Source organism: Halichoerus grypus, chromosome 1 (assembly GCF_964656455.1).
Source record: "Halichoerus grypus chromosome 1, mHalGry1.hap1.1, whole genome shotgun sequence".
Taxonomy (NCBI): domain Eukaryota; kingdom Metazoa; phylum Chordata; class Mammalia; order Carnivora; family Phocidae; genus Halichoerus; species Halichoerus grypus.
The window spans coordinates 127,412,655-127,433,372 of NC_135712.1; the positions used below are offsets into that span (position 1 = coordinate 127,412,655).

General features: G+C 44.2%; 1 protein-coding gene across 5 annotated transcripts in view; it reads left to right on the top strand.

Moving 5' to 3' along the window:
- The window catches only part of CPNE4 (copine 4), a 592,776-nt gene that overhangs the window by 543,209 nt on the left and 28,849 nt on the right, over nucleotides 1-20,718 (top strand). For all 5 annotated transcript variants that reach the window (XM_078071749.1, XM_078071750.1, XM_078071756.1 and 2 more), the window contains 2 exons: nucleotides 9,968-10,054; nucleotides 13,303-13,362. In XM_078071749.1, coding sequence (XP_077927875.1) covers nucleotides 9,968-10,054; nucleotides 13,303-13,362 — 147 coding nt within the window. The remainder of the gene's footprint in view (nucleotides 1-9,967; nucleotides 10,055-13,302; nucleotides 13,363-20,718) is intronic.

Sequence of the window (20,718 nt, forward strand, 5' to 3'; positions counted from 1 at the left end):
TCTAAATGTGATAAGAGACAGCTTTGTGCTCACCAGGACAGGAGCCACTAGCTACATGTGAGCGTTTTAGTCTTACTTTTAATTAATTAAAATTAAGTTTCAATTTCAATTCCTCAGCCACACAAGCCACACTCCAAGTGCTCCTTAGCCTCATGTGGCTTCAATATTGGTTGATACAGATATAGAATATTTCTATCATTGCAGAAAGTTCTCCTGGACAATGGTACAAAGAGGTCCAAGCCAGAGAATAACATGACTGGTTTTAACTTTATAAAAAATGACTCTGGCCACTGTGTAGATAATTCGTTATAGTGAGAGAAGACAGTGAAGCAGATCTGTCAGGAAGCTACTACTGTAGGCAAGACAAGAGGCGATAATGACTTAGGTTCAAAAAGTGATGGTGGCGGTGGAGAGAAGTGGAGTGATTTAAGATGGATTTTGGACACAAGAGCTACAAGACGTGTTGAGGGTTTGGATGTGAGGGGGATAGATGAGTAAACGTTGGTGCCATTTCTTGAGTAAGGAAGTCTGGTTTCAGGGAGGTCCCGTTTGTGAGGAAAGTTCAAGAGTGGGGCTGGGGCAACTGGAGGAGAGGCCCACCTAGGGATGTATTTTGGAGCCATCAGCAAACAGGTAGTTAATGTCAAGAGAATGGAGGATAGGGAGGGAGGATAGAGGAAGTTGGAACTGAGGAAACTCAGTAAAGAGAAACAGAGACAAAAAGAGGAGCCATCCTCTTCAGGAGCTCCTTCCTGTGAGAGTCATGGTTCTGCAGGGTAAATTCTTGATTAACTTGGGTTAATTCTCGGGGGCCTTCATGAACAACTTTAGTTTGAGGTGGCCAAAAAGGAAACTTGCAAGAACAAATAGGAGAGCCCCTCCAAGGCCCTTCTAGGGGAAGCACTATGTTAATAGCCCAGGTTTTGAAGTGAGACTGATGTGGTAAATCCCATCTCCACCAGTTGCCACCCATAAGACCTGAGCCTCATCTTTCACCTCTAAAAGGGAGTTGGGGGAGAGTTAAATGGGATTGTAGATGTAAAGCAAATAACCTATAATAACATTTATCCCAACATAGATGCAGAATACTTAGACCTGGTTCATCAGCAGCCCCTTCCCGCCCAACAGGCATAAAAGCCCCAAGTACCTGCGGGTTCTGATTCAGCTTCCTTAGAGCCCTTGTCTGGCTGTACCAACCCTCCCCTACTGGTTCACCTTAGCCTAAGATGGAAATGAGTAGACTTTTCATGGATTATCACTATAATTCTTCAGATAACTTGAAATATAACTCATTCGAAGTTTCATTTGTTATGTCCCGCTTGATTGAAGAAATTGAGGTTAATAGAAATTATTGAAAATGACAAAGGAATCATCACAGCTAATTTTGGATCTTTTCTTTCCAATTGTAAGGTAAATCCCTACGCTACTTGTTCATATGGTGATATTAGAGGAAGATTTGGGGGAAAGGCAATTTCAGTTTTGATGGGTTTGGGAGGGACTTGGGGTGCTTTGTCTGAAAATACTAGATCTACTTTGAGACAAGCTAGAATTCTTGTTTATCAAGCACTACCCACATGGAGAGCTAATGAGAAGAGAACCTAAGAGAGGGAAAAAAGACAACCATCATCATGATGAAAAGATTAGGCCTTTAAAAAAAAAAAAAAACAGGGTTGGAGATGTCTTGATTTCAGATTCAGTTTGACTCTTCTTTCTTCCTCTCCTCTCCTCTCCTCCCACCCTCCCTCCCTCCCTTCCTATCTTCCTTCCTTCCTTCCTTCCTCTTTTTTGTTCCTTCCTCTTATGAAAAGAGTTTTAGAGGACCCTTAGCCAGTACAGGATTCCTTTCTTCCCAGCACTTATGTGGTTGCCCAGCCCCTACTGGAACTTCCCCAATATTGAGAAACTACTGTTCTCAGTTATCTGTTGCTGAGGAACAAATTACCCCCAAACTTCCTAGCTGAAAACAATAATCATTATTTACTCACAGTTCCCTGGGTTGGCAATTTAGGCTGAGTTCACCTGGGGCAGCTCCTCTCTGTTCTACATGATGCCAGCTGAACTCACTCATGCATTTGTGCCTCAGCAACTGGGATGGCCGGGACATTTCTCCATGTACTCTTTTATTCTCCAGGAGATCAGATATCAGCTTTTTACATGATGGTAAAAACTCCCCAGCAGCAGGAAGAAGGCAAGCCCCAGTGCACAGGCACTTTTTAGTCCTCTGCCCATATCACTTTTGCTAATCTCCCATTGGCCAAAACAAGTCACATGACTAAGCTCATCATCATTGTGGAGGGACCTGCACAAATGGATGAACACTGAGAGGAATGGAGCAATGGGGGTCAAAGCTGTATCAGTCTACCCCACTCACATCTGCCTCAGAAACTGCATTATGTTCAGATACTCCTAATTGTCAGAGAGAAAGTGAAAATTCTATAAAGAACTTCTCAAACTCAACACCCAAAAAACGAATAATCAAGTCAAAAAGTGGGCAGAAGAGATGAACAGACACTTCTCTGAAGAAGACATACAAATGGCTAACAGACACATGAAAAAATGTTCATCATCATTAGCCATCAGGGAAATCCAAGTCAAAACCACACTGAGTGGAAATTCAAGGATCTGGCTCCCACAGAATGGTGGGCAGGAGCATTCAGTGGCTCTTGGATGTTTGACTTGTAGTTGGTTTTATCACATGAAGTCTCCTGAGTGGAAATTCAAGGATCTGGCTCCCACAGAATGGTGGGCAGGAGCATTCAGTGGCTCTTGGATGTTTGACTTGTAGTTGGTTTTATCACATGAAGTCTTCTGTGGGCTGAAAAGGTTGATATCTCTTCCCCTAGACACTCCCTTAGTTCCCAGCTACTTCCTCAGTTCCAAGCCACTTCTGCAGCTCTCATACTATCCCCTTTGGAGATCTATTGTGTCACCGTTGTGTTATGTATCACTTCATTATTTTAGTTCTCAGTGAGGGTCTACGCAAACTCATCATTATTCCCACTAACTTCCTGTAGCCAGCATTCAATGTCTCTCAGTGTTCTGACATTTTAAGCCATTTCCTAGGCACTAAGACTCAACACTTGTGTTAGGAATGTGTCTACAGACATCTCCTTCCCTCTGTTGCTTGATTTGACCCTATTAATAGAAAGCATTCATAAGTGCCAGGCACTGTTTTATTTATTTATTTATTTATTTTTTGGTAGTTTTTACTTTTATTATGTTAGTCACCATACAATACATCATTAGTTTTTGATGTAGTGATCCATGATCCATTGTTTTCATATAACACCCAGTGCTCCATGCAGTACGTGCCCTCCTTAATACCCATCACCGGGCTAACCAATCCCTCCTCCCCCCTCCCCTCTAAAACCCTGTTTGTTTCTCAGGTCCATAGTCTCTCATGGTTCATCTCTCCCTCCAATTCCCCCCGCCCATTTTTCCCTTCCTTCTCCTAATGTCCTCCATGTTATTCCTTATGTTCCACAAATAAGTGAAACCATATGATAATTGACTTTCTCTGCTTGACTTATTTCACTGAGCATAATCTCCTCCAGTCCCATCCATGTTGATGTAAAAGTTGGGTATTCATCTTTTCTGATGGCTGATTAATATTCCATTGTATATATGGACCACATCTTCTTTATCCATTCATCTGTTGAAGGGCATCTCGGCTCTTTCCACAGTTTGGCTATTGCGGACATTGCTGCTAGGAACATTGGGGCGCATATGGCCCTTCTTTTCACTACATCTGTGTCTGTGGGGTAAATACCCAGTAGTGCAATTGCTGGGTCATAGGGTAGCTCTATTTTTAACTTTTTGAGGAACCTCCACACTGTTTTCCAAAGTGGCTGTACCAACTTGCATTCCCACCAACAGTGTAACAGGGTTCCCCTTTCTCCACAACCTCTCCAACATTTGTTGTTTCTTTCCCTGCCCATTTTTGCCCTCCTAACTGGTGTAAGGTGGTATCTCAGTGTGGTTTTGATTTGGATTTCCCTGATGGCTAATGATGATGAACATTTTTTCATGTGTCTGTTAGCCATTTGTATGTCTTCTTCAGAGAAGTGTCTGTTCATCTCTTCTGCCCACTTTTTGACTTGATTCTTTGTTTTTTGGGTGTTGAGTTTGAGAAGTTCTTTATAGATTTTGGATACCAGCTCTTTATCTGTAGTGTCATTTGCAAATATCTTCTCCCATTCTGTGGGTTGCCTCTTTGTTTTGTTGACTGTTTCCTTTGCTGTGCAGAAGCTTTTTATCTTGATGAAGTCCCAAAAGTTCATTTTTGCTTTTGTTTCACTAGCTTTTGGAGATGTATCTTGAAAGAAGTTGCTGTGGCCGATGTCAAAGAGGTTACTGCCTATGTTCTCCTCTAGGATTTTGATGGATTCCTGTCTTACATTGAGGTCTTTCATCCACTTTGAGTTTATCTTTGTGAATGGTGTTAGAGAATGGTCGAGTTTCATTCTTCTGCATGTGGCTGTCCAATTTTCCCAGCACCATTTATTGAAGAGACTGTCTTTTTTCCATTGCGTGTTTTTTCCTGCTTTGTCAAAGATTATTTGACCATAGAGTTGAGGGTCCATATCTGGGTTCTCTATTCTGTTCCATTGGTCTGTATGTCTGTTTTTGTGCCAGTACCATGCTGTCCTGGTGATCACTGCTTTGTAATATAGCTTGAAATCGGGCAACGTGATGCCCCCAGCTTTGTTTTTCTTTTTCAACATCTCCTTGGTGATTCGGGGTCTTTTCTGATTCCATAGAAATTTTAGGATTGTTTGTTCCAGCACTTTGAAAAATGTCATTGGAATTTTGATCGGGATGGCATTGAAGGTATGGATTGCTCTGGGTAGCATAGACATTTTAACAATGTTTATTCTTCCGATCCATGAGCATGGAATATTTTTCCATCTTTTTGTGTCTTCTTCAATTTCTTTCATGAGTGTTTTGTAGTTCCTAGAGTATAGATCCTTTACCTCTTTGGTTAGGTTTATTCCGGGGTATCTTATGGTTTTTGGTCCTATTGTAAATGGAATTGTTTCTTTAATTTCTCCTTCTACAGTTGCGTTGTTAGTGTATAAGAAAGCAACTGATTTCTGTGTGTTGATTTTGTATCCTGCCACATTACTGAATTGCTGGATGAGTTCTAGTAATTTGGGGGTGGAGTCTTTTGGGTTTTCCACATAAAGTATCATGTCATCTGCGAAAAGAGAGAGTTTGACTTCTTCTTTGCCAATTTGAATACCTTTTATTTCTTTTTGTTGTCTGATTGCTGTTGCTAGGACTTCTAGTACTATGTTGAACAACAGTGGTGAGAGTGGGCACCCTTGACGTGTTCCTGATCTTAAGGGAAAGGCTCTCAGCTTTTCCCCATTGAGGATGATATTCGCTGTGGGTGTTTCATAGATGGATTTTATAAACTTGAGGAATGTTCCCTCTATCCCTATACTCTGGAGAGTTTTAATCAGGAAAGGATGTTGTATTTTGTCAAATGCTTTTTCTGCATCAATTGAGAGGACCATATGGTTCTTCTCCCTCCTCTTATTAATGTGTTCTATCACATTGATTGATTTGCGAATGTTGAACCACCCTTGCATCCCGGGGATAAATCCCACTTGGTCGTGGTGGATGATCCTTTTAATGGACTGTTGGATCCTATTAGCTAGGATTTTGTTGAGGATTTTGGAATCCATATTCATCAGGGATATCGGTCTGAAATTCTCCTTTTTGATGGGCTCTTTGCCTGGTTTGGGGATTAAGGTAATGCTGGCCTCATAGAATGAGTTTGGAAGTTTTCCTTCTGTTTCTATTTTTGGAAACAGCTTCAGTAGAATAGGTATTATTTCTTCTTTGAATGTTTGGTAGAATTCCCCAGGGAATCCATCAGGCCCTGGACTCTTGTTTTTTGGGAGGTTTTTGATCACTGCTTCAATCTCGTTACTGGTTATTGGCCTATTCAGGTTGTCAATTTCTTCCTGTTTCAGTCTTGGCAGCTTATAGGTTTCCAGGAAGGCCTCCATTTCATCCAGATTGCTCAGTTTATTGGCATATAGTTGTTGATAATAATTTCTAGTAATTGTTTCTATTTCCTTGGTGTTAGTCGTGATCTCTGCCCTTTCATTCATAATTTTATTAATTTGGGTCCTTTCTCTCTTCTTTTGGATAAGTCTGGCCAGTGGTTTATCAATCTTATTAATTCTTTCAAAGAACCAACTTCTAGTTTCATTGATCTGATCTACTGTGTTTCTGGTTTCTAATTCATTGATTTCTGCTCTAATTTTAATTTTTTCTCTTCTAATGCGTGGCTTAGGCGTCATTTGTTGCTTTTTCTCTAGTTCTTTAAGGTGTAGAGTTAGTTGGTGAATTCAGGATTTTTCTATTTTTTTGAGTGAGGCTTGGATGGCTATGTATTTCCCCCTTAGGACCGCCTTTGCAGTATCCCATAGGTTTTGGACCGATGTGTTTTCGTTCTCATTGATTTCCATGAATTGTTTAAGTTCTTCTTTGATTTCTTGGTTGACCCAAACATTCTTGAGCAGGGTGGTCTTTAGCTTCCAAGTGTTTGAATTTCTGCCAAATTTTTTCTTGCGATTGAGTTCCAGTTTTAGAGCATTGTGGGTCTGAGAATATGCAGGGAATAATCTCAGTCTTTTGGTATCGGTGGAGACCTGATTTGTGACCCAGTATATGGTCTATTCTGGAGAAAGTTCCATGTGCGCTCGAGAAGCATGAGTATTCTGTTGTTTTAGGGTGGAATGTTCTGTAAATATCTATGAGGTCCATCTGGTCCAATGTATCATTCAAAGCTCTTGTTTCCTTGTTGATTTTCTGCTTAGATGATCTGTCCATTGCTGAGAGTGGAGTATTGAGGGCTCCTACAATTAACGTATTGTTATCAATATGACTCTTTATTTTGGTTAACAGTTGGCTTATGTAGATGGCTGCTCCCATGTTGGGGGCATAGATATTTACAATTGTTAGATCTTCTTGTTGGATAGACCCTTTAAGAATGATATAGTGTCCTTCTGTGTCTCTTATTATAGACTTTAGTTTAAAATCTAATTTGTCTGATATAAGAATTGCTACCCCAGCTTTCTTTTGAGGTCCGCTGGCATGGAAGATAGATCTTCATCCCTTCACTTTCAGTCTGGATGTATCTTTAGGTTCAAAATGAGTCTCTTGTAGACAGCATATGGATGGGTCCTGTCTTTTTATCCAATCTGCAACCCTGTGCTATTTTATGGGAGCGTTTAGGCCATTCACGTTGAGAGTGATTATTGAAAGATATGAATTAATTGTCATCATGTTGCCTGTGAAGACGTTGTTTTTATAGATTGTCCCTGTAAATTTCTGTTGTAGATCACTCTTGGGGTCTTTCTCCTTTTATAGAACCCCCCTTAATATTTCTTGCAGGGCCGGCTTAGTGGTCACATATTCTTTCAACTTCTGCCGGTCGTGGAAGCTCTGCATCTCTCCATCCATTCTAAATGAAAGCCTTGCCGGATAAAGTATTCTTGGCTGCATGTTATTCTCATTTAGTACTCTGAATATGTCTTGCCAGGCCTTTCTGGCTTGCCAGGTCTCTGTGGATAGGTCTGACGTTATTCTGATGTTCCTCCCTCTGTACGTAAGGAATCTCTTCCCCCTAAGTGCCCTTAAGATGGTTTCCTTGGTTCTAAGATTTGCAAGTTTTACTATTACATGCCGGGGTGTTGGCCTGTTTTCCTTGATCTTAGGAGGGGTCCTCTCTGCCTCTAGGACTCGAATGTTTGTTTCATTCCCCAGGTTAGGGAAGTTCTCAGCTACGATTTGCTCAAATACATCTTCTAGCCCTCTCTCTCTCTCCACTCCCTCCAGGATTCCAATTATTCTGACATTGGAACGCCTCATGGTGTCACTTATTTCTCTGATTCTATTTTCATGGATTCTGAGTTGTTTTTCCCTGGCCTCCTCTTTTCCCTTTTTATCTATTTTATTGTCTTCCAGGTCACTTATTCTCTCTTCTGTCTCAGTTACCCTAGCTGTTAGATTATCTAGATTGGATTGGATCTCATTGATAGCATTTTTAAGTTCTGCCAATTCACCTTTTATTTCTGCCCTTAGAGACTCTATGTTACCATTAATTGATTTCTCCATTCTAGCCATTGTCTTCACAATTGCTAGCCTGAATTCCATCTCCGACATCTTGGTTATATCTGCATCCATTTGTAAATCTGCAGCATAAGTCATAATCTCTGAGTCTTTTCTGTTTTGGGGGCTCCTCCTCCTAGTCATTCTGTTGATGGGTGTTTGAGAGAATGTATAGAGTCCAAATTATTGACCAGAACCCAAGCAAGATGCACCTGTTTTCTTGGGACCTTAGGGTTGCTGGCCTCTTTTCCCAGCCTGTCTTCTGCGGGAGGGGCCTGCCATGCTGTTACTCAGGCAACCCTGTTTGGGCGGAGTTGCCCTGCGTCCCTGTGGCGGCGGATGGGCTCAGTGGGAATCAGTCTTTGGGGCTTTTGTTCTCTGGCGCCTTTCCCTGGCAGCTTTCCACGTCTCTTCCGCGAGTCAGAGCAGAAGAGACCGTTTCCAACCCTCTGCCTCAGAGCAGAGAGACCTCAGTCTGTTCTTCAGTGAGCTCTCCAGGCCACACCGTCTCCGTTTCTGTCTGTGCTGCTATAAACTGCAGCGGCCTGGGTTGTGCGCCCCTCCGCAGCCCTCCCAGTCCTGCCTCCAGGTCGGGGCACGTCTCTGCCCTTTGTGCTTCTAAAACCGCCAGCCGCTCCCAGTTCTCGCACGCGCGATTCCGCCGCTTGGGGTTCCGTCCCGGGGACTGCAGTTCGCGTGCGCACGACTCTGCCGCTCCCCGCTCGGTTGTTCCACCCGGGGTTTGCAGTTCACCGGCGCGACCCCGGCGCACCGGGTTTCTGTCTCGGAGGCTGCAGTTCGCGTGCGCGCGACCATCGCTCCGGTTTCTGTTCAGGGGGCTGCGGTTCGCGTGTGCGCAACCCCACCGCACTGGTTTTCCACCCCGGGGGCCGCCCTAAAGTTCTTTCCCGACGCTACCGGTCTGCGAGTCTGTGCCCTGATCGCAGCGCGCGAGGCTGTCACTCACCGGCAGTGTAGGATCCCCACGGCCAGGCACCCTCCCGCTGCCGTTTATCCTCCGATATCTGCCCACAGAATCACGGCTCTCTGCTTCGTACCTCAAAACCAACTGCCTGCGATATTCTGTTTGTAGAGATCCATATCTTCTTACATCTCAGGCAGGTTTTGTGGGTGCTCAGAGTGGTCTGGTAGATATCCAGCTCAATTCCAGGGACCAGTTGAAATAGGGTCCCCTACTCCTCTGCCATCTTTCCCCTCTCATCATAAATAAAATAGTTCTGGAGGCTGGAAGGCGCCGATCCTGGGCTGGCAGGGCAGGTTTCTGGAAGAGCTCTCCAGGCTTGCGGCTGGCAATCCTTCCGCTGTGTCCTCACAGGGTGGACAGCGAGCTTGGCTCTGGGGTCTCTTCTTACTAGGACACTAATCCTGAAGGATCAGAACCCCACCCTTACGGCCTCGTTTGTCCTTAATCACGTCCTCAGAGTCCCCACCTTCGAGTACAGCCACACCGGGGGCTGGGACTGTGACGTACCATTGGAGGGGATCATTGAGAGGCCGCCAGGCACTGTTTTAAATGTATTACATGGATTAATTACTAAAGCTTCACAATAATCCTGAGATAGATACAATTATCACCTCCATTTTACAGAGGAGATCTCCAAGGCATAGAGGAATCAAGTAATTTGCTAAGGGTTGCGTGGCTGGAAATTGGTGGGATCAGGATTCAAACCAGGCAATCGGATAGTACCCACCCATGCCTCTGAACTGCGTTATCACACAGAGACCGTTTGTCAGCCCTCAGATCCATTTGCTGCAGCACCTGGGGGCTTAGTCTCACTGAATCACTCCCCTTCTTCCTGAGCAGGCTCTCTTGTTGCAGGTGCAGTGGGAGTGCATCAACCCCAAGTACAAAGCCAAGAAGAAGAATTATAAGAACTCAGGCATTGTGATTTTGAATCAGTGCAAGGTATGTATGTAGTCCCTCTCTTTCAAGGAGTGTGAAGCTAGGGCTGTCTGGGAGGAAGAGCTCAGGTTGTATGGTCAGTGAGAGAGAATGTCAAGGAGGTGTGGTGTTTTTTAAAATAAAAATCAGAAAGTCAATGTATTAATGGATGTGCAATGAGAAATGTAAGCATGGGTGGTCTTGGAACTGTGGTGGCCCGATGCCACCATCCCTTCCACAAAGACAGTCATACCCCCAAAGATGGGGAGTCCTGGTCACATGTCAGGCTCCTCTCTGTCCAGAACAGCATCAGAGGGAGATCCCCCCAAAGGGTAAGCCAACATTTCCAGAGCCCCTATTGTATGCTTGTCACAGTGTTCAGTGCTTTCTGTGTGGCACTTCACCCATACTGAATGGTACCATGAACACAAAGCAGTGGTGAAAGATCACAAGGGCCTAGAAACTCCTCCCAGAAGGGCTCTAACTTCACAGAAAATCCTACATGCTAACAATCAAATCTCTTAAGTCACATCTGAGAATAACTCTGGCACTGGTTGAGTATTTACTATGTGAGAGTAATGATGATGAATTCTGTTTAACTTGTATCCTAACCCTGAGACTTCAGTTGTCAACTGAGATCATGTAACTAGTCACACACGTGGTAAGTTTAAGAGCTGAGATTTTAACCTATGCCTGTTTGACTCCAACATACAAGACTTAAATGCCATCTAGTTTCTCTCTGTGTTTGTCAGGTTCCTTCTCCCAGATTGGCCTCTCCATGGCTGCCAGGCGCTGCACATCCTCTCATAGCAAGAGCGAGAGGAAAGAAAAGACGGATATGCCCACCTCTTGAACCAATCAGTGGGACTAGGGGATAGTGTATTGGGATTGGCCATCTGGGATCATTGTATTAATTGTGTCTTTTATTTTCTACAGTTTTTGATGCTTTAACATCTTGGAGCCTTATGAACCCGTGTAGGGTCTGCGCCTTCCAGGGTTAGCTAAATTTCTGGAGATAGCAAACAACTTGCTTGTGAGCCTACCTTTGATATGTAGACCAACCAATCCAGAGCCCATACCCCCAACCACCTCCTTTATGGAGCTCTCACATATGGAGCCAATATTCCTGTGGTCCTATGTGACCCCGGGTCCAGGCTTCAGATAGTTAGAGACCATCCTTATAGCCCAGAGCCACAAAAATTATTCAGACTCTCCAATACTAAAACAATTTAACTGCTTACCCTGCCCCACTCATTCCTTACCACAAACACACACACACACACACACACACACACACACACACACACACATACACAATAAAGACTTCCGCCCACACTTTCCTTTCAATCTTTCTGCCTTCTGACTGACCCTGGTGCTTCCCCATGTGGCCCCTGAGTGGTATGACATGCTTCCTATCCTTTGGGGAGTTGTGAGTAATAAACTCTTCTTCTAGGGATGCCTGGGTGGCTCAGTTGGTTAAGGATCTGCCTTCGGCTCAGGACATGATCCCAAGGTCCTGGGATTGAGGCTTTCATTGGGCTCCTTGCTCCACAGGGAGCCTGTTTCTCCCTCTGCCTGCTGCTTTCCCTGCTTGTGCTCTCTCTCTCTCTCTTTCTCTCTCTCTCTGTGACAAATAAATAAAATCTTTAAAAATAAAAGTCCATATTTAAAAAAAAATAAAAATAAACTCTTCCTCCAAAGGCAGTTATCACTGGTCATCTTACCTTACAAATCAAATCCCAGGCACATTCAAAGCATCCTTGTGCCCAGGGAAGCAGGAAAAAAAAATCTAGATGAACCACTTCAGTGGTTGTCTATCTCCTTTAGGTGGCTCTGTGTAAGTCTGTTTTGATTCTCCATGAATTGATCTTATAGTTTAGTGCCCAGGGGCCATGTTACTTCAACTCATTCCCAAGTTCTTATTTCCTTGATACACAGACAATAGTAGCGTGTCCCAACCATCAAGCAAAGCATTGCATAAGGAAGCCAGGAGCATGGGGCACAGTCGGTTAAACATCTGCCTTCGGCTCAGGTCATGATCCTGGGGTCCTGGGATGGAACCCCACATCGGGCTCTCTGCTTCTCCTTCTCCCTATGACCCTCCCTGCCTGCTCGTGCCCTCGCTCTCACTTGCGCACTCTCTCTCTCAAATGAATAAATTAAAAAATCTAAAAAAAAAAAAGGGAAGCCAGGAGCAGGCACTGTTCAGGGGGACAAGTAAACATCAGCCCTGAGAAAAGTCTGCCAAGAGATGTGTGCCACCTGGAGGTGGTACCTAGAGACACCAACATGGGATTTTGTGGGTTGGTCTCTGAGAAGCTGCCCTGAGCATCAGATGGAATCTGAGGATTGAGGGTCAAAATCACAGTTACTCCCTGCCCAGGTACAGGGGCCAGTCTGCAAGCTCCACAACTGCAGGGATTGTGTCTGGTTTTCTCATCACTGTATCCCTGGCATCTAGTGCATAGTGGGGGCTCAGTAAATCCTTGTTCAATAAATAAATGGATGACTGTCACCCAGAGTCAAGCAGCAGAATCATAAGGAAGCAGAAATGAAGACCAGAGATCGGTAAGGCACACGAGCACACAGGTGATCATGGTTGGGCAGAAAGCAGGGGCCGTACTGACTTCTGGCACAGAGGTCCAAAGGATGGACTATGCGGTCCAGACTGCCGTCATTAGAGTCCCACCTCCACCATCAGCTGGGTAGGTGATCTTAGCCTCAACTGCCTCCTCCACAAAATGGCACAATAATAATGATAGTACCACTTTTATAGGGTGGTTCTAAGAATTAAATGAAATTACGGATATTAAGCCCCTGGCTTAGAGTTAGTGCTCATAAGTGTTAGTCATTGTTCATGGCATGGCAGGAATCTAACAAATGGGAAACTCAGTAAAGGCCTTCTCAGGACATTTCAATCCTGAAGCCACCAACCTAGATTACTTGTGGTATTAAGAATGTTACCAGGACTGGGACTTAGACACGGGGAGCAAAACTGAAGGCAAGTGTAGTCTCTCGCCGAAGGCTTCCGTAACCCAAAAGAGGGGTACAGGGCATAGGTAGTTGCAGCCCTCACAGGGCCATCTGAATTGAGCATTGCTTTTTCTTGCCTGTAACATAACAAAATCAGCTGACCCCTCTTTTCCTCACAGATCTCTTTCTGCTCTTTCTTCTAGGTTAGCAGCCTAACCCCAAAGATTAAGCTTCCACTTCATAAGGAAATAGATCATGCTGTTACTAAAACGGTTTCCTCTCCTCCTCCTCCCATGCAGATCCACAAGATGCATTCTTTCTTGGACTACATCATGGGTGGCTGCCAAATCCAGTTTACAGTAAGTTATTTCCATATTTATTCATATTCAGGGATGAGGAATTGTGTGGGGAATGGTGCTGGGTTGGGAGAATGAGGAGACAAAAGTTTGTTAAAACCCTGGGTCAGCTTTGTTCAGATCTCATTGCTGGAATATTGTATGGTATCATGTTTTTAAAGTGACTTCATACTTCTGTTTTCTCCAGTGAGTATGGTTGTCAGGAATTCATATCAGGAAATTCATGCCACTCATCCTCAGGTGGTTTGGGAACCCTCCTAATGCTTCCCATTCTTTCAGTAACTACATGTGGCATGGGGCAGTGGGCATATTGCCAGATCTGATCACCTGATGAGTTGGATGGCAAGGAAGTAAACCATGCTGGTAAGTCCCACTGAGCCAAGGCAGATGCAGCCCAAACACAAGCACCAATGCCCAATGGTTAGTACCAAGAGGAAGCCATCCAAATTGTTCGTCAGACAATGAAGAGGTGAATTCCAAAATATTGGAGAACTAGTCTTTCAGAGTTGAGAAATAGAGTACTAGACTCAGTGGGTGGATCAGGGATCATCTCCTACATGTAACCTGTGAGCGCATGGGATTTATACACTCCAAATATGTATTTGGGTGGGTAGGCTGGGTCTTTTTAAGATGCCTGGTAGACCAAGCTTATGAGTGCATCTGCCCTGGAATAACTTACTTAATATTCGAAACCCTCCTACGTTTGGGCAGATGTGACCTCCAGAAAGAGCATCCCCAGATGGCCGGAGATAGATCTGCTAAAACCTATGGGAAAGCCACATGGCAAACAAGAGAAACACCATCTGAACAGCTTTTGTTCCTCATCTTATAGATGTATGCTCATGAAGTTCAGCCCTGTTTAGCTCCCTCAACTGGCTCAGTCATATGAGGAAAGCAAGGCAGATGGTTTAATTGTTTTGTCCAGCTTTAAGCCCAAGAGAGTAGACAGGACCAATGTATTTCTGGGACAGGGATGGTGGTACTTAAAGGACTAAAAGGGGGAGTTCCAAAGGGGTGAGGTAAGGGGTTGTGTGATAGGCTGACCTCTCCTTAACTAGAGGCTTGTCCCCTAATCTCAGATGGGTCTACCTTTGTCCTCCCTAAACTTTGGGCATTGTTCACCTACCCCTGAATGGTTATGAGTTAATTATAGAATTTGGTCATTTCTTTAGAGTCGAAGGCTCTCTGAAGGTGCACCCACCCAGCCCTCCTATGTGCATTGCGTGCCGGCGCACACAGAAAGTAGCAGACATGTCCATCGTGAGCGCATGCACCTAACACTAGCTGTCCTGTGAGCTCGCTGTCATGCTGGATATACACAAATGGGAGTAGAGAAGCCAGCAATGTCATAAAGGAGAGCTACTGGAGATAGTGTCTCATAATCTTAGGCAAAGGAGCCATTCAGGAAACTATTTATAGGTTTTCAAGGGAAGGCTCTATTGATTTGGGTCTGTTTTAGAGTCTATAGATTCCATGCTCTCGAACAACTCTTTATTCAACCTTCAGGGGCTTGCTCCGCCCTTGGAGTTATACTGCATAGAGCCAGCACCCGTGAACACCAGAAGTTTAACCCCACAGGGTCCCTAACTCCACATCCTGGGTCCACAGGGCCTGCCTGACACAGAAGGATGATCCTCCCCTCCTTTGCCACTCCTGCTGATCCTCCCCAGCTGGGAGGCACCACCTTAATGGCTCTCACCACCACCTCCCCAGTTCCAGCTCCTCCTCCCTTACCTTATTGACTTGGTCTCCCTCAGATTTTTTGAATTGTCCTTTTATTAAGCTCTCCTGGATCATCCCTTTTGAAGGGACCGTTTGTTTCCCGTCAAGACTCTGACCAGTACACTTTACAAGCAGGGGCTCAGAGAAGGCTTTTACACTTTCCACAGATACCTGGTGCTTCTGACTCAACCTTAAGAATGTCAAAAGTGGAGCATCTTTCCCTTCAGGTACCAGGCTGATGTATATTAGGTACTTTTATCGAATTATAATGGATTGAACCCTAAACCTTAAAGGAGAGGTAAGATTTAGGAAAAAACAAGAAATGAGATGAATAAATAGTGTACTAGGATTTTCCTTTAAAAGCATCCCTACAGGGGCGCCTGGGTGTCTCAGTCAGTTAAGTGTCCAACTCTTGATTTCAACTCAGGTCATGATCTCAGGGTTGTGATCAAGCCCCGCGTCAGGCTCTGCGCTGGGCATGGAGCCTGCTTAAGATTCTCTCTCTCCCTCTCCCTCTGCCCCTCCCTGCCTCCACCTCTCTTAAGAAAAATAAAAGAAGCATCCCTATGAACTTAAATGTTTATGCATCCGTATATTCTAATGATAAATATCGAAACCATATTTGTGTTAATATGCATAAACAGGGTATCTTCAGAGGAGTATTGGAGAAGTGGTTTGGATTAAGAATTTGAAGGGCTTTTAATTTTGAAGTAATGTGGTGGATAAGGGAATGGTCAGAAGAATGTTGAGCAGGACACTGAAGCAATTGGGCACATGCTTTAGGGAACTAAACTGGGAGTGTTGGTAGAGAGCATCAAAGGTGGTGAGGGGGCTCTGGAAGATGAAGCAAGAAGAGATTAACAGTCCTGGTGACAGGTAACAAGAGGCTAAGCTAGCAGGGCAGCAGTAGGAAGGAACACTGTGGCAAGAGAGTCCAATAAGCCTTGGCCCGTAATCCGGTGAGGAGACGGAAGGGAGAGGATAATGAGTAGTCCGGAGGACTCAGATCTTCTGTGCCTGACTGGCAAAGCATGGCGGGCCTATTCATGGCAACATGGAAATCCAGAGGAGCTACCAACAAGATGATTTGCTTTTGGACCTGATGGAACAACTTTCAGGCCTCCCAGTAGAGATGGCACTTATAAATATGGCCCTAGGTTTCAGGAGAGAGGTAGAAGTTGCACACAAATGGGTCTGGGTGAGATGGCCAGAGAGAAGAATACAGAGAGAAAAGATGTTTCAGGAAATTGTAGAAGATCTCCATTGGGCAGCAAGGCAGAGAGGGGCAACCACCAGGAGAAGAAATGCCAGAGGAAAAAGTCCAGGATGAGGCAGTACTTCAAATGACCAGGAAGAAAATTTTATAAGATCAAGGACAATAATCCCATATGTGAGAGAGAAGTCAGAAGGTGAAGACTAAAACACTGGGTCACGGGATAAAGAGGCACATATCATCTTTTGAAAGAGCAATTTCAACAGCGTGAGACAGGGAGACCCAGGAATTAGGGTGTAGACAGAAGGTAAGGAAGTGAACACAGCGGGTATAGCTATTCATTCAAGAAGGCTGGCAGTGAAGAGGAAGCAAGAAGGGAAAAAGAGGATAGCAGCTTGAGGATTAAAAGAGGGGAGGTTTCAGGCTAGAATCTGACCATAAGCAGAGGAGAAGCCCCAGTGGAGGGAAAGAGATTAAGATGCTAAAAAGAGCCCTAGTCAATGATTCTTTTTTGGTCAGCAGCCCCACTTGAGAATCTGATACACAATCTATATCCTCTCACTGCAAAATGCACACACCTGATTCTGCATGCAGTTTTGGGAGGTCAAGGGCGCCCCCGAGGACGTTCCGTCTCCTCGTGGGAATCCTCAAATCATAAGAACTTGAGGGCAATTGTCACGTGGCAGTCTTGGAGGAGGTGGGAGGGGGTGAGTGGATGAGAAACAGACTAGAGAGGGGGAAATGGAGTTCACTGTGTTTGGCACATGGCACAGCAGCCAAAAATAAAATTTGATACTAGAATTTCACACACAAAACACAAAATTATAGACAGCATAGAAGAGACAGACACCATAAGGTATTTGGAAAGAAAATGGTAGAAGAGTTCACTGTTTCCTTTGAAAGTTACTGCTTTTCCAGATGCATAAAAATGTACTTTGTAAAGCAGACTTTTCAGAGACAAGCTGTAAGCAACCTAAATGTCCAACAATAAGATAATGGCTAGGTAAATTACAGTACCTCATTTAGGTGGATTATGATAAAGCCATTTTAAATGATAATTATAATGATTGATGATAACATGGGGACATGTTTATGACATAATGTTAAGTGAAAAAAAAAAAGAAGGTAAAGCAGAGCTACCCTATGATTACAACCAGGTAAAACGTTTATGTCTTAAGACATAAGAGAGAGAGGAGAGAGAGGACAGAGAGAGAGAAAATCTAGAAAGGAAAAGAAAACATGACTTGTTAGGCTAGTGAAATCCTTGAGGAAGAATTGACCTCAGGGGCATCCTCGACCTCTCAAAATTGTGTGCAGAATTAAGTGTGTGCATTTTCTATAAGAGGATATAAATCTTGTATCAGATTCTCAAGTGGTCCAGGTGACCCCCAAAAAGGTTTTGTTTTTTGTTTTTTGTTTTTCATATTGTCAGATGGCCATTTTCATATTGGTAATTTTCTAACATTAAGGATGGTATTGCTTTCCTTTATCTCTGATTTTATAGTCTACATTTTGGTAATACAATATGATATAATAAGCTGAATGTGGCTCCTCCCAGATTAACCTTCCAGCCTAAAGAAAAGGATCACCTATGATAAATTCTCTCAGGAAATCTTCCCAACCCTAACATGTTCAGGGCATCCTATGTCCACACTGTGTCCCAGTTTAAGTTTTAAATCTTTACATTATATCCCATATTAAACACTGGCGGACTCTGGTGTAGACCTCTGAGAAATGAGAAGGAGCCCTGGGTTGAAGAGGGGAGCGCTTTGCAGTTTGTGGGAAATTAACCAGGCGACCTTGGGGTCTCTCCCATCTAGTTGCTATTTCTTTGCCCCCAGCGGAGTTTTGAGGAAATAGAAAAGCACAAGAGTTTAACCTGTCATTTAAGAAATGGTCCAGACTGAACAGTATCTCCACCTACAAGGCTTATTGTATGGGTCCAAATTGTATACAAATATAAAAAACAAACAAACAAAAAACAAAGAAAACAGCTGCCCCAGCAGTTGATAGGACAAAGGTTGACTGCAGGTTGATTACAGAGAGATTAGGCCACTAACCAGAGGTTGGTTCACAGTAGCTTGCCTTAGAAAATATCCGGGAGGTTTCAGATGGCTTGTTTGTCACAGGCAGACAAGGGGATCTGAGGAGTGGGCTCGTTTCATGTAAGAAGCTAAACATGTCCAAAGATAGATGCTTATCGTTGGCTTCCAGCCTTTTCCGGGAAGCAGCTCTGCACCGGGGGCTTGGTGGCAATGGAGGGAGCATTTCGCATTCATACTCTACAAGGTTTTGCAAAGCTGTTCCACAGCTCTGCTTAATGATGAGCGAGGCCTCCTGGGCAGAAGGGGAGAGCCACGGGCTTCGCCTGTTCCTGGGCTGCCTGCTGAGAAGATTGGAGCACATACCAGAACCACAGGCTTTCGTAAATGCTTCCTATCGGCAAATGAAAACGTGGCCACCCCGCGAGCTCACCAGCATTCAGGAAGCCAGGCGTCAGTGGCCACCTCCACAAACTGGCATTTTTCAGTCATTTTCTTGCTTTTATTTCTCAATTTAATCCCGTCTTTCACTGCCTCCCTGTTGCTTTTTAAAATAAACCTAACCTTTCGCTCTGTTCTCTTTCCACTAATGCTAACTTAAAGAGCACAGAGAATTCTTGGTAGAAGGCCACCTCCTGAAGATATTTTATCTCCAGCTTCATCAGGGAGACTTGAGAAACCATCACTTGCCAGGAAAAAGATCTTTCAGCTTCATGCCCTTAAGACCATCCATGGCTGTCTAGTCAATGATAAAATATTTTTGTTCTGAGCAGGGGGAACTACAGAAAGGGGTAGGTGGTAAGGATCATTGCTTTATTTCCTTTTTCACTGGGTTATTTTTAAGTTCATACCCTTCCCCAAAGCTCTATCAGAATCTCTGGAGCTAGAATAGCCTCTGTGGTTTTCACAGACACTGGGGCCATCCCCATGGGAAAAGTGGAACCCCCACCCCCCACCCCCACCCCACTGCCCTCAGAGGCCTGCCTGCAAAAAAAAAGTAAAATTTCCATCAGGCCTGTTCATATGTCTACACAGCACCACCAAGAGCAGGCAGCCCAACACCGACCTTCTAACGGTGATCTTCAGATGCTTCTACTATCCTCAAGATGTCATCTCTTCCATTTCCAAAGAAATGTGGCCACTCCTTTTCCCTAACTGCCATCCATCAGTCACCAAATCCTCTTCATTTTCTATCCTAAATCTCTTCGGTCACAATCCCCTTCTCACTATCACCTCTGCCCCACACTAGTTTGTTAAGCATAAGGGAATTATTCCAAGCCTGAGGATGAAGAGTTGATAGAAAATGAAATGACCAACAAGGCCAGAATGAGGATGAAGCAAGAGAGGCACCTAGGGTCCAAGATTTAAAAGGAGGCATTCACTCTCAAGATCATGCAAGTGTAGGGTCAGCCGGGAATGAATGCCTTCTTGAATTTGTGCCCTCGTCATCTCTCTTGCCTTCCCCTAGTCCCAACCCTATGATATGTTGCTCTATTTTAAAATACACTGTTGCCAAAATCTGCGTGTGTTCATCTAGACATTATACACACTTCTCCCCGTAACACAACGTATTCATTCAGGTGATACACCCAGGCTTGGATGCTGTCACTTGGTGCCTGCATACTTGGAGGATCATGCCATGCCTGGGGAGGATAAGAGGAACATTTAGGTTTCTTGAGTTGTCTTTTTTTTTTTTTTTATGGAGGTTTTCCCTTCTGGCCTTTCTATTACCTGGTTTCATCCTCTGGTTTTATATCAAGACACCAGCATGTTTTTGTCACCATGGAATACCCTTGACACTCAGGTAATCAGCACATGGGACAATTTTCAGCTGCAGCATCAGGAAGCACAGGCAGAGGACTGTGGCGATCCATGATGAAGAGCATCTTAAACAGAACTGATGTGAGCCGTAGGTACTGGCTATTAATAACAACATCTTGACACCTGCCAGTGATTTGCATTTTAGATAAATTGGAGCAAAATCAAGGTTATCTCCATAACAGCATTCTCACATTCTCTAGAATTCTCTAGAGTCCTAAAATGCTTTCTTCAGTAGGAAAGAGGTGGCTCTACATCTGGCCTTCCCAGCACTGTTTTTACCTTGTAAAGACCATGTACACATGTGGGAGGTGCCGATACCCCTTAGTGTGTTCTTATCAGGACCAAGAGGCTGAGAATGGTGACTCTGCATGCTCGAGCTTCATAAACCAGGAGGACCCTAGCTGTATGGTTTCTTCAGACACTGTCTCTCAAGCACCTCCTAAGGGTTCTCCTTAGAGAAGTTTTCCAGAAATAATCTGCATGCCTTTGGACCTCTGTCTGTTTGAGGCCCCATGGGTAGGTCCTGGAGTGCTTTACATCTCCTTCTTATTCACAAAATAC